This window comes from Vitis riparia, chromosome 5 (assembly GCF_004353265.1).
Source record: "Vitis riparia cultivar Riparia Gloire de Montpellier isolate 1030 chromosome 5, EGFV_Vit.rip_1.0, whole genome shotgun sequence".
In the NCBI taxonomy this organism is placed as follows: Eukaryota; Viridiplantae; Streptophyta; class Magnoliopsida; order Vitales; family Vitaceae; genus Vitis; species Vitis riparia.
This window is the reverse complement of record NC_048435.1, coordinates 19,893,062-19,905,277: the sequence shown is the minus strand read 5'-3', so window position 1 is coordinate 19,905,277 and position 12,216 is coordinate 19,893,062. Positions and strand designations below refer to the sequence as shown.

The 12,216-nt window shown below is 34.6% G+C and overlaps 1 protein-coding gene across 1 annotated transcript; it reads right to left on the bottom strand.

Moving 5' to 3' along the window:
• Positions 1–10,835: 10,835 nt before the first annotated feature.
• LOC117915258 (F-box/kelch-repeat protein At3g06240-like) lies at positions 10,836–11,760 on the bottom strand. The gene is made up of 2 exons (XM_034830815.1): positions 11,349–11,760; positions 10,836–11,218 (listed from the first exon to the last, which is right to left on the bottom strand). The coding sequence occupies exons 1-2, from the start codon at positions 11,758–11,760 to the stop codon at positions 10,836–10,838; spliced, it is 795 nt and encodes a 264-aa protein (XP_034686706.1).
• Positions 11,761–12,216: the final 456 nt, after the last annotated feature.

Sequence of the window (12,216 nt, the reverse complement as noted above, 5' to 3'; positions counted from 1 at the left end):
GTTTTTACGGTACCTTCGGTTGGTCTGATCTAATGTCTAATCACACTAAATGCACGGTTGAAGAAGCCAATTCGCATTTCGCAATAAATTTCTACTTTTCATTTTCTATTTTTATTTTCTAAACGCCGATTTTTTAGTATTTTACAAAAATATAGTTGTTTTTAAAAATAATTTTTCTATTTTAATTTATTAAAATATTATAAATTTAATTTATAAAATATTAATTAAAATTAAAAAATATTTGATTAAAATGAATAAAATAATGCTAAACTGTGAATATGATCTTTTCGTAATTTTTCTTAAAAAGTAATTTATTTTTTATATAAATATTTTTTTATTATTTTAAATATTTATACGTGGGTCTTAAAATAAATAATTATTTTTATAATAAAATATAAAGGTATTTTTATCTGAATAAAACCAAAAAAAAATAGGAGATCAATTTTCAAAAATTAAGTTTTTAAAACTCGAATAACTCTAAATTTAATTCCTGTTTTATTAGAAATTAAAATAATTTTATGATTTAAAATAAATATTTTCAGTTTAATATGAATTATCATATTATAATAAAATTATAAATTATATATTTTTTTTTATAAAAATCATACTATTTTTGTGTTTATTATAAAAATATGAACTAATACATCTTCTCTAAGCATAATTGATGTTTAAATTATAATTATTAATAATAGACCCCCTTGTTGGCTGGAGAGGGATGAAAAAAATATTGTTTTTTTTTTTAGGGGAGTGGGTGAGATTGGAAATGATGGAGAGGATGGGAGCAGTTGGGAGATTGGAGGGGGGAAAAGAAAATGATAAGAGAAGAGAAGTGGCAGCAGCAGGGGAGGAGGGGTTTTTGGGTAGGAAAAAAAAATCTGAGAAAGAAAATCTTGAAGAGAGAAAATGGGCAGCAGCTAGGGGAAAAGAAGGAAACCGGGCAGCACATGCATTGGAAAGGAAAACCGGGCAGCAGCTAGGGGAGAAGAAGAAAACCAGGCAGCACATGCATTGGAGAGGAAAACCAGGCAACACATGCATTGGAGGAGATTTTGGGCAGCACATGCATTGAAGGAAGAAAAAAAAATCTGGGGATAAGAGAGGAAAACGGGCACCAAATAGACCTTTCTTCAACCTCTCGTCCTCTCTCTTTGTTTTCCATCTCCGGGTACTTTCTTTTCTCTACTCCATGCTTGTTTTTTTTAACTTATTTCTAAGCTCATTGATGGATATATAGGGTGAGGATGATATGAGTTTATTTAGGTTCTTATATTTGGAGCTTTGTTCTACCATCTTCACCGCCAACCTGCCACCACCGATCTTCAACTCGGAATTTTTTTTAAAAAAAAAAGTGAAACCATCTTTTGATCTTTGGGTGGATATTTTAGGTAGTGGATTTTGTTGGTGGGCTCCCAAGGTATTGACTTGTGGGCTTAAGTAGGTTCATGTGGGTCTTAAGCCCTTTTCTTTTAATTTGGGCCGGATGGGTAATGTTTGTTTGGGCCTCCTAGGATGGGCTTGATGGAGATGGAGCCCAAGGCTCTTTTAATGAATGGAGCCTAAAGCTCTTTTAATGAATGGACTTGGGCTCATAGACTTGGGCTTGTGATGGGGATGGAACCCAAAACACTTTCAAAATCTTATTATTATTATTATTATTAATTCAAACTTTCAAAATCTTATTATTATTATTATTATTATTATTATTATTAATTCAAACTTTCAAAATCTTATTATTATTATCAATTCAAACTTTCAAAATCTTATTATCATTATTATTACAAATTCAACTTTCAAAAGTCTATGTTCTCACAATTCAATTTCCTAAAGTCCATTTCTCATTTTCTTTAACAAATTTCAATTTAATTACCGAAGCTCTAATATTTTAAATTTAATTCCAAATACTCCAATTTTCAAATAAACTCCAAGAATCTAGTTTTCACTCGAATAGTTTTAATCACATTTCAGTTCCTAAATAATCTTCTGATCTTCTTGATTTTACATAAGCAATAATGATTCCTTCATAATTCTAAAACACGGGATTTGTGAGATTAGCTCATGAACAATAAATTGGGCTTTGTTGGGGGTCCTATGTTTGATCCCTTTTGACTGTCAATTGTCGTGCTTAATATATTTTGCTTGAGCTTCGTTTTGCACTCCAATATGCATGGATTATGCTTTGTATTCATTAATTGTGCACTAATCTCGTTTCTTGATAGCGTATTGTGGCTTGTGGCCGAGGTACGCATCCACTCTCATTCTAGTCAATCTCTATTGCGTGTTTTGATTCTCATATTATGCATGATTTAGGTGAATATCCATTGACTTTCTCGTTGATCGTCGCGTCAGTTTCATTTTATTAGTAGAGACCCACTTTAGGGACTTAGAGGGGTGTTACGGTCCTTACCGTACCTTCCTGATAAGTAACCTGACCCCCGAACCCGATTCGATTTTTCGCAGACCACCTTTTCCAAAATAAGGAGTCACACTTAAGGTTTTCTTTCTTATTTTGTTTGCCCTTTAAAAATAAAACAAAAATAAGTGGCGACTCCAAGTCATTTTTCCTAATCAATAAAATCATTTTTCAAACAAAAAGTGAGTTTCGCCATCGAGTGGGAAATGCATGAGCTGAAATGCGGGGTCCACAATAATTTAATTTTTTTATTATGTATACATATTTAGTACTAGATCACATACGAAAAGTGTTTTGAAATGCTTTTAACTTAATCCGTGAAAATAAAAAATTAGGGAAAGTGGGTTACAAAAGAAATTTTTATAGAGAATTATAGTATAGGGTGGATTGGATGTCTAAGAAGCTCATCTTTTTTTCATAATTCTTGAGGAAGAGAATAATAAGCTTGAATACTAAAAATATTCTTTAATTAAAAACTTTTAAAATTCAAAACATTTAAATTATTTCATTTCTTTTGTCAAGACATTTATAAAGTGTAGCCCACATATATTATAATTATTGACATTCAAATTTTAAATCATAATTTTGGGTTTACCATTACAATTATTAAATATAATGATAGTATAATTTGTTATTTAAATTTATCATTTAAAATAAAAATACTTCAAAGTAATATTTTTAAAATAATATTTAATGTGTTTTTTTGCATTGTTTTTAATTTTTATTCTAATTTTAAATTTTATTAAGAACCGAACAAGTTTCATAATTATATAATAAAAACGAAGATTTTTTTCATACATATATTTTTTAAATTTTAAATTGATAGATCATGTTTTTGTATTAAATTTGACAAAGATAGGATGTTTAATTTTTCGTTTGGATTGTCAAAAAAGAATAAGAAAATGATGAAAAATGTTTAATTGTTTTTTATTTTTTTTATAATAAAAGAACTTTTAAAAAATTATATGATTTTTCTATATTTTTTCTTTGGCATAGTGTTTTTTTCTTAATTTTTATATGTAATTTTTTCCTTTTTTCTCAATGCATCGAGTAGATGATATTAACACATATGTGTGGACCCCATATTTCTCACATGTGTTTCCATTCCGATAAGAATCACATTTTATTTTGAAATTTGATTTTTGAAAAGTTTTTTAAGTCGCCACTTATTTTTGTTTTATTTTTAAAGGAAAAACAAAATAAGAGGAAAAAAAACCCTAAGTGTGACTTTGAAGAAAAAACAGGTACGTGAAAAACCAAGTATGGGTCCAAGGATTAGATTACCTTTTGGGAAAGTATGATGACAAGCTGTAATATCCCTTCAAGCCCTTAAAAATTGTCTCTACTAATCAGTTAAGGTAAGTGTGGTAACTGATTGATTAATCGTGGATACCAAATAAACTATAAAAAATGTATTATGACCAAAGTAGTAATGGAAAGTGATCAAATAAATGAGAGAAGATAGGATGTGTAACTGAGCAGTGAATTGATAATGTGCTATCATGGAAACAAGGCTAATGAACAAGTATAGAATAATTGTATGCATGTCACATATTAAGGCAAAAATTAGTCAATATTCGATCAAATATAATAATAAAAAATCAACAATCAAATGTCTCATATGTTGGGCCCCACCTGTTGAGGTCGGGACTTCCCGGAAGTACTATAGCTTTCTGATTCCTTCGCCCACTCAACTGAGAATAATGCTTGCTTCCACTCTCCTGCAAAAGATGTCTGGACAGGTTGTCCAGACACACTTCGAAGCTCTAGTCAAATTGACAATAAAGCGTATGAGGTTTTTTGGAATGAATACCCCCTTATCCCCTTTTCATTGAGTCATCGAGAGGCTTTTATAGTGTCTAAAGCCTTGTCATATCAAAGATGGGGGGGAGGGGGTTCCTTGACTTTCGCAGTCATGATGGTTGCTCAACGGGTGGCAAAACAATCATTATCCTTTAGGCGGCTGATAGAGATTATTAGTGGGACGACTTGTCGTCTCATTTGTCATTTCATTCTGCAGGCGGCACAAGGCAGGGGGTAGCAGGTCACCTAAAAAGACCTGGGGATGTCCTTTTGAGTGTGGTTTTGGCGGGATGAGTAATGATTGCTTGCAAAATATGGTCAGGGGTCCTGCTTGGGATGACAATTACTAGTGCCTTGTGATCTGCCACGTGTCCGCTCAGGAGAGGTCCCTACACCACCAAAGCCCAATTTATTTTTGCATGAATTAATTCTCTAAATTCCATTATTTTTCAAAATATAGAATTGTATTCACGCTTATTAAAAAAAAAATGAGAAAATCAATAAAAATGTTGAAATTCGAAGAAAATATGAAAATGCATGTCGGAAGAGAAATATGGCAACAAATGATTTATTAAAATTAGATTTTAGTAAATTAGGAATGCTAAGGACGAATTAAAAGAAGTTAAGGAATTAAACATTAAAATAGAATTTTAAAATCAATCTTTAAAAGCAAACCAAAGTTACTCGAACAATTTTCTATTAAAAGAAAAATTAAAATATGAAAAGCAAGTGAAATTAATAAAAACAAACCAAAAATTGTGCATCCGGAATCGAGAACACGATACTAGACAGGAGAGGAAAAATAAAAACAATAACTCAAGGAAAAAGAGCTTAGGATGGCTCACAAAAGTGGCCATGCATGCGGGGATTTTCATCCATGAAATCTTTCATGCACATACACTTTGCTCCACAAATGCCTTGAATATTCGGCATTGAATTTCCAAAAACCAAAGAAAAAGACACCAACTACCCACCACATGTGATGAGAATCAACAAGCATTCAAGGATCCATTGCATGTTCCAGTTGGGCCTATTACTAAAGCAAGATTCAAGAAGATCAAAGAAGCACTTAATGGGCTAATTCAAGAGATTTGGGTTGATTCTAACGCAAGACATTTCAAGTTTAGCCCAAAGGAAGATGAAGGTGTAATAAATTTAATCCAAGCTATTGAGAGCTAATCTGGCTTGATTGAGTGTGATTTATGGTGTGGATTAATGACTGATTGACTTTTCAGCTCCATATCAGTTATTTCCTATTCTAGAGCTTCTAATTTCAGGCCAAATCTACCTTAATTTTAGGTTTTTATTATTTAGAACATTTTTTAACTATTTTCCTATTTTGGATCTGCTAATTTAAGACCAAATCAACTTTATTTAAGGTTTTAATAATTAGTACCTTTTTTTTCAGTCATGACATATAAATAGCATGCACTCATTGTAATAGGGGATAATTTAGAATAACAAAATCAGAAAATGTGAGATTTTGCTCTTCTTTTGGTTCTTCAAGAACTGTGAACTTATTAGGGATTCTTCTTTGTGGCTTTCAAACTTTATACCTTCGGTTCGTGATTCCATCGTAATCATTGGGTCAAGGTCTATTACTTATACTTTTAGTTCACGTTTCACTTATAAACGTTAGGTTAGGGTTCTATCAAAAATCCGTATTTTAGCTTTCTTGGGCAATTATTCCAATACTGTTTGTTAGGTCTCAAGCGTGTCGATTAAGGTTTGCATTATTTGGTATCGGAGCACAGGTTCTAAAATCAGTTTTCTATCTCTTTATCTTTTGTTTCTTGTTATCATCCTATCTTGTTCTTTTTGTGTTCTTTATTCCTCGTTCTTATTTTTTTGACGTGCACTAGGTTAAAATCGTGTACCAAGCTCAAAAAAAAAAAAAAAAACTTTAGAAAAGAAATAGAAAAAAAAAATATTGTGTAGTTTCAATTCTCTCAAATCAAAATATTATTTTCTTTTGTCATCTTCCTTTGATTTAGTGTTTTTGTTATATTGTCTTGCCATTGGTATTAGTTTAAATACTACAAGTTGAATTTCTTAATCAAGTTTATTAGTTTAAGCAAAACTGAAAAGAGGAAGCTACGAGTGGAAAAAGACAAGAGAGTGTGAGACTAATATCGAGAAAAATCCAATTTAAGAGTGAAACACGAGTGTGAGTGACATAATTTGAGTGCAAGCACGTGAGGGAGTGTTGTGTTGTGAGGAATTATTTCTAACATTTTTTTGTAGTTTCAAAAATATGTCTTCCAGGGGTGAAACATCAGATAGGGAAGGAGGTGAGGAGTCATCCCTCATGTTGCAGGCTATGCAACAACAATTTGAACGCATGAACGTGGTGTTTAATGATATTCAGGATCGAATGGATAGGCAAGACGTTGTTATCGCTTCTTTGCGTGAGGAGCGTACCCAAAGAGCCCCTAATGCTAGAAGGCAAGGAAGGCGTACGCGCGTTTATGATTCTGATGACTACCATGAGGATGAGTTTGAAGATGAAAAGGATCAAGTTTCATTGAACCATGAGGGCATGTTTGCGCCAAGGGGAGAAAGGTGTGGTAAAGGTTTCCGAAGAGATCCAAGATGGCAAAATGAGGCTGATAGAAACCTAAGAAACATCAAAATGAAGATACCATCTTTCCAAAGGAAAAATGATCTAGAAGTGTACTTGGAGTGGGAGAAGAAGGTGGAGTTCATCTTTGAGTGTCATAACTACTCCAAGGAGAAGAAAAAGTAAAACTAGTTGTGCTTGAGTTTACTGACTATGCTATTATATGGTGGGATCAACTTGTGATGAATAGAAGAAGAAACTATGAGAGGCCTATTGAGACTTAGGAGGAAATGAAAGCCACCATGAGGAGGCGGTTTGTCCCTAGTCACTACTATAGGGACTTGTATTAGAAATTACAGAGTCTCACTCAAAGCTATTGGAGCATGGATGACTGTCACAAGAAGATGATTCAGGCTAATGTAGGGGAGGATAGAGAAGCTACTATGGCAAGGTTTCTAAATGGGCTGAATCGGGGCATTGCCAACGTGGTAGAGTTACAACACTATGTGGAGTTAGAGGACATGGTGCACATGGCAATAAAGGTGGAACGGGAGCTTAAAAGAAAATGAACTCGGTCATTTCAAAATCCAGGCTCCTCTGCTTCATGGAGGTCAAATGAGAGGAAAGATGAATGGGTTGTTTTCAAGTCCAAAACCGAACCACCAAAAAGGAGAGATGAAGCTCCCAATGTCAACAAAGGTAAAAATGAATCCCAAACTCGTAATCGTGATATTAAGTGTTTCCGTTGTTTGGGAGTAGGTCATATAGCTTCACAATGCCCAAATAAGAGGACCATGATCGCACGTGTTGATAGAGAGGTGGAAACTGAAAGTGAGGAAGATGATGACCAAATGCCATCATTGGAGGATGCTTGTGATGATAATGTGGAGTATCCAGTGGAGGGTGAGTCACTTGTGGCTAGGCGTGCTTTAAGTGCCCAAGTTAAAAAGGATGACATGGAACAACAAAGGAAGAATATTTTTCATACTAGATGCCACATCAACAATAAGGCATGTAGTATGATCATTGATGGGGGGAGCTGTACTAATGTGGCTAGCACTACTTTAGTTGAAAATTTGAATTTACCTACCTTGAAACACCCTAGACCATATAAGTTGCAGTGGTTGAATGATTGTAGAGAGGTTAAGGTAAATAAGCTAGTGTTGGTTTCTTTTTCAATTGTGAGGTACAAGAATGAAGTACTTTGTGATATTGTTCCAATGCATGCGGGTCACATTTTATTGGGTAGGCCTTAGCAATTTGACAGAAAGGTCAATCATAACGAGTTCAAGAATAGGTATTCTTTTGTAAAAGACAATAAAACCATTACTCTTGTACCGTTGACTCCACGACAAGTGCATGAAGATCAAATGAAATTGAAAAGAAAGAATGACTAGCAAAAAAATTATGACACTAAGAGTTCAAAAAAAAAATGATGAGAAAGAGAGTGAAACGAAAAAAGATAGTGAAAAGAAAATAGAGAGTGGAAAAAATGAGAGAAAAACAAAAAAACAAGGGAGTTTTTATGCTAAGGTGAGTGATGTTAAGAATGCCCTTTTATACAAACCACCCTATATTTGTACTCTTGTACAAAGAGGTATGTTTTAATACTAATGAACTTGACGAATCTTTGCCTAGTTTTGTTGTTTCTTTGTTGCAAGAATATGAGGATGTGTTTCCTAACGATGTGCTTAGTGGATTGCCACCTATTAGAGGAATAGAGCATCAAATTGATTTTGTGTCAAGTGTGACAATTCCTAACCGACCAGCCTATAGGAGTAATCCGAAGGAGACAAAGGAACTTCAAAGGCAAGTTGAGGAGTTGCTAACCAAAGGACATGTGAGAGAGAGCATGAGTCTATGCGCGGTGTCGGTGCTACTTGTGCCTAAGAAGAATGGAACTTGGAGGATGTGTGTTGATTGCAGGGCTATCAACAACATTACGGTAAAGTATAGACATCCAATTCCTAAGCTAGATGACATGTTGGATGAATTGCATGGATCATGTGTTTTCACAAAAATTGATTTGAAAAGTAGGTATCATCAAATTAGGATGAAAGAGGGTGATGAATGGAAAATTGTCTTTAAAACTAAATATGGATTGTATGAGTGGTTGGTAATGCCTTTTGGTCTAACTAATGCACCAAGTACATTCATGAGGTTAATGAACCATGCATTGTGTGCGTTTATAGGCAGATTTGTCGTGGTCTATTTTGATGATATTTTGGTGTATAGTAAGAACTTAGATGAGCATATCAATCATTTGCATTGTGGTTTGGCTAGTTTTTATCGCCGATTTGTCAAAGATTTTAGTACACTAGCCACACCACTCACTGAAATTGTTAAAAAATCTGTGGGTTTTAAATGAGGCAGTGAGCAAGATCGTGCATTTATTGAAATTAAAGAAAGGTTATGTGGTGCTCCTTTATTAGCATTACCTGATTTTTCTAAAACTTTTGAAATTGAGTGTGATGCCTCAAGAATAGGTATTGGAGCCGTTTTGATGCAGGAGAAGCGATCAATAGCCTATTTTAGTGAAAAGCTAAATGGGGCAACTTTAAACTACCCAGCATATGACAAGAAGCTTTATGCATTGGTGAGAGCATTAGAGACTTGGCAACATTACCTTTGGCTGAAAGAATTTGTTATACATACCGATCATGAGTCCTTGAAGCACTTAAAATGTGAAGAAAAATGTGAATTTTTCTTTATCAGTCATTATGTGAAGAAAAATGTGAAACCAGAGTTTCCACAAATAAGTTGGTTGGCATCATGTTTGAACCATCCATGATGCAGGATATTGAAATTAACCCACGACAAATTCAAAGGCTGGCACTTGAATTTTTCATTCAAATGATTCCTAGTCCAATATGGGGAATCCATCATAGTCCAAGGTGTCTCAACACCATATTATTTCATCACCCACATCTTACTTGGATCTTTACCACAAAGCACATATAGAAATCCTCCTACAACAGTCAACACATAATTAGATTCATCCCTTGGAAATGCCATCCGCCGGAACTCCTCTTTTTCAAAATCAAAAGCCACTATTGTTAAATAATGGTCTTCATTTGGATCATAAGCTATCCAATGCACTGTCCCCATGTAAAATAGTGTCCCTCCACGAACATATGAGTTTAGTATGATGTTTTTCCTGAATTCTTCTCCACTTATAGAATTTCAATGAGAAAACATCTACCATAGTCTCATAACCTAAGCTAGAAACCCCTACTATCTTGTAGTCATCGGTAGAGGAGTCATTCCCAAATCCATACCAAATATATTTTGTAGTATTAGGATTGGGTCCACACCCAATATTTTAGAGCATTAGGATTTGGTGGTAATGGATTGCATTGCCTAGTAGATGGGTTCCACAAAACAATTTTACCCAAGGTGTCAACTAGACATAATAACCCATCACAAGAATTCAAAAGATGGAAAGGATATTGGAGATTTACATCACAGAGCGAATAATCAAAACCCAATAAGCCACCATTACCATCACCAATTGATTCCCAATCTTTAGTAGATAGTCGGACTACCATAAAAGGATTATCTTTTTCTTCAAAATTTATGATACATAATCGAGTTTTGACTTGTGTTTGTGGTAGTTGGAGGTGGGTTTTAGCGAATTGTGGATGAGAAATTAACGTGCATGCAGACGCACCTGAGCCGGAGCAGAGACTTGACTGGTAATCTCAAGAGTATGTTCTCAATGATGTGAAGAGGTAAGTATGTCATTGTAGTCTTCTTCAGCCTCATAAAACCCATAACCACACATTCATTATAAAATCAAAAGTTTTAGTACCAGATATAGAACAGTAACTCTCCATGGATCAAACTATTTCGTGCATTGGATTTAAGCCAATTACTTACTTGAATCCCATCCTTGGAATCAAAAGCCAAGTAAAAATGGTATGTATATACTAACTAACATAAAACACAAGCATACATGCAATTGAACTACCAATTTATTGCCATTGCCACTATACATGTTTGATCTACTAATAATAGAAGACACTGGAAATTATCGTAGAAATAGTAACACAACTTACCTTATCATTCATTCTGTGACGGATAAGGTGGAACTAGACTTTCCACATACAAGTTGGCAGCATATTTCATGCATCGCTTATCGAGCACATCAAACAGAACTACAAGTGGCTCCTCATTGACCCACAACTTAACTTGATTATTCAGAGGTTGGCACTTGAAATTTTCATCCAAATATGGGGAATCCATCCTCGTCCAAGATGCCTCAACACCATACTCTTTCATTACCCACATCTTACTTGAATCTCTACCAGAAGGTGTACAAAGGCATCCTCCTATCACAGTCAACATACGAGAAGATTCATCCCTTGGAATTGTCATCTGCCGGAACTCCTCTTTTTCAAAATCAAAAGCCACTACTGTTGGATCAGGGACATTTAGATCATAAGCTATCCAATGCACAGCCCCATGTAAAACAGTGTTCCTCCACGAGCATTTAAATTCAGTATGATGTTTTTTTCTCAATTCTTCTCCACTTGTGGGATTTCAATGAGAAAACATCTACCACTATCTCAAAACCTAAGTGAGAAACCCCTACTATCTTGTAGTCATCGGCAGAGGAGTCATACCCAAATCCAGACCAACTACATTTTGGACCATTAGCATTTGGTGGTAATGGATTGTATTGCCTGGTAGATGGGTTCCACAAGACAATTTTACCCAAACCGTCAACTAGACATAACAACCCATCACAAGAATTCAAAATATGGACAGAGTATTTGAGATTTACATCGCTCAGTGAATAATCAAAATCCAGTAAGCCACCACTGCCGTTACCATCACCAATTGATTCCCAATCTTTAGTGAAGACTCGGACCACCATAGAATCACCATATTTTTCCTCTTCAAAGTTGATGATACATAATCGAGTTTTCGCTTGTGTGTGTGGTAATTGGAGGTGGGCTTTAGCAAACTGTGGATGAGAAATCATCGCGTACCAAGCTTTGCAAACGCACTTGCAATAGAGTAGAGACTTGACTGGTAATATCAAGAGTATGTTCTGTTAATTTTATGTTTTTGATCTCCATTATCACCAAAACATATGCAGGAACATATGCAGGATATATTTATGAATTCACTTAGAATATGCATTTATTCACATGGAACATACCCGAATCCATTTCTGAAATTTGGTTGAAGATGTATGAATCTTCTAAAGCCGAGGAGGGTAACCACCGTCACTGGATTCTCTCTGACAATGGGAAGCGGGAGAGATTAGGATTCTGTTCTATTCAAAAATGTGATAATGCAAAATAAACAGACCCTTGACCTTTTATACCCTCCTGCCTTAGGGACCATACCCATTGGGCTATTGGGTCTCATGAGTCTTAGACCCATTATTTAAGGCTCGTGATGGTGTTTGGGGTTTACACATAGGTGGCCCATA

What these genes read in the sequence shown, in the direction of transcription:
- LOC117915258 (XM_034830815.1), bottom strand. Translation starts at nt 11,760, where the DNA reads ATGATTTCTCATCCACAGTTTGCTAAAGCCCACCTCCAATTACCACAC. An exon ending in AGTAGGGGTTTCTCACTTAG is followed by an intron (nt 11,219 to 11,348) that starts GTTTTGAGATAG and finishes TGCATTGGATAG; the next exon opens with CTTATGATCTAAATGTCCCT.